The 628-nt window shown below is 59.7% G+C and overlaps 1 protein-coding gene across 2 annotated transcripts in view; it reads left to right on the forward strand.

Annotated features, from left to right (window-relative positions):
* The first annotated feature begins 491 nt into the window (after positions 1-491).
* The window catches only part of GPR161 (G protein-coupled receptor 161), a 41,245-nt gene continuing 41,108 nt past the window's right edge, over positions 492-628 (forward strand). The window contains exon 1 of one of the 2 annotated variants that reach the window (XM_077761780.1): positions 492-593. In XM_077761780.1, the coding sequence (XP_077617906.1) occupies positions 578-593 (16 nt within the window). In that variant the 5' untranslated portion in view covers positions 492-577. The remainder of the gene's footprint in view (positions 594-628) is intronic. The other variant, XM_077761781.1, reaches the window with a different exon arrangement.

The raw sequence follows: 628 nt of genomic DNA on the forward strand, positions 1-628 counted from the left end.
GGGGGGGCGGAGAGAGGGCCTGAGGGACCTCAGATCACGTGGCCACGGCCCTTCATCCTCCTCTCTTGAACTGGGGTTTGTGTCCCCCCTTCCTGTCCCGTCTCCCACAGCGCCCCTTGTCCTGGTCCGCACCTGTCACTTTGTGCCTGTAGCTGTTTATAAGCACTCTCGTCTGCACTGGTTTGTTTCACTCACTGAACAGGGAAGTGCTGTTAGCCCATTTCATAGGTGGAGAAACAGACTCGAGAGAGGGAAGTACTTGGCCCAGCAGTGAGGAGCCAGGACGAGACTCGGGCCTTCTGATGTCGGCTCCGGCGCACAGGCGGGTGCTCGGGCTCAGGACCCCCACCCCCGTCCCAAAGCCACCCGCGTGAGGAGGAGATTAGGGACCCCCTCCCAGAGCGGCCTGCTTGGCATTTGAGGAACTAAACGCAAGGCCTCAGGTACTCACCCCTTCCCCTTGTGTTGCAGCCCTGAGCGGTGGGAGTATCAGAGACGAAGGAGGACCCTGTGGTCAGAGGGGCTGAGCTCTTTGTGTTCCTGAAAGGCAGAATGGGCTGAACTGGGACTGACCTAAATGTCCGCCAAAGGAGGTACGGTTCTGTAGTGTCAACTCTGCTGCCGGCCT

This window comes from Crocuta crocuta, unplaced genomic scaffold (genome assembly GCF_008692635.1).
Source record: "Crocuta crocuta isolate KB4526 unplaced genomic scaffold, BGI_CrCroc_1.0 scaffold243, whole genome shotgun sequence".
Lineage (NCBI taxonomy): Eukaryota > Metazoa > Chordata > Mammalia > Carnivora > Hyaenidae > Crocuta > Crocuta crocuta.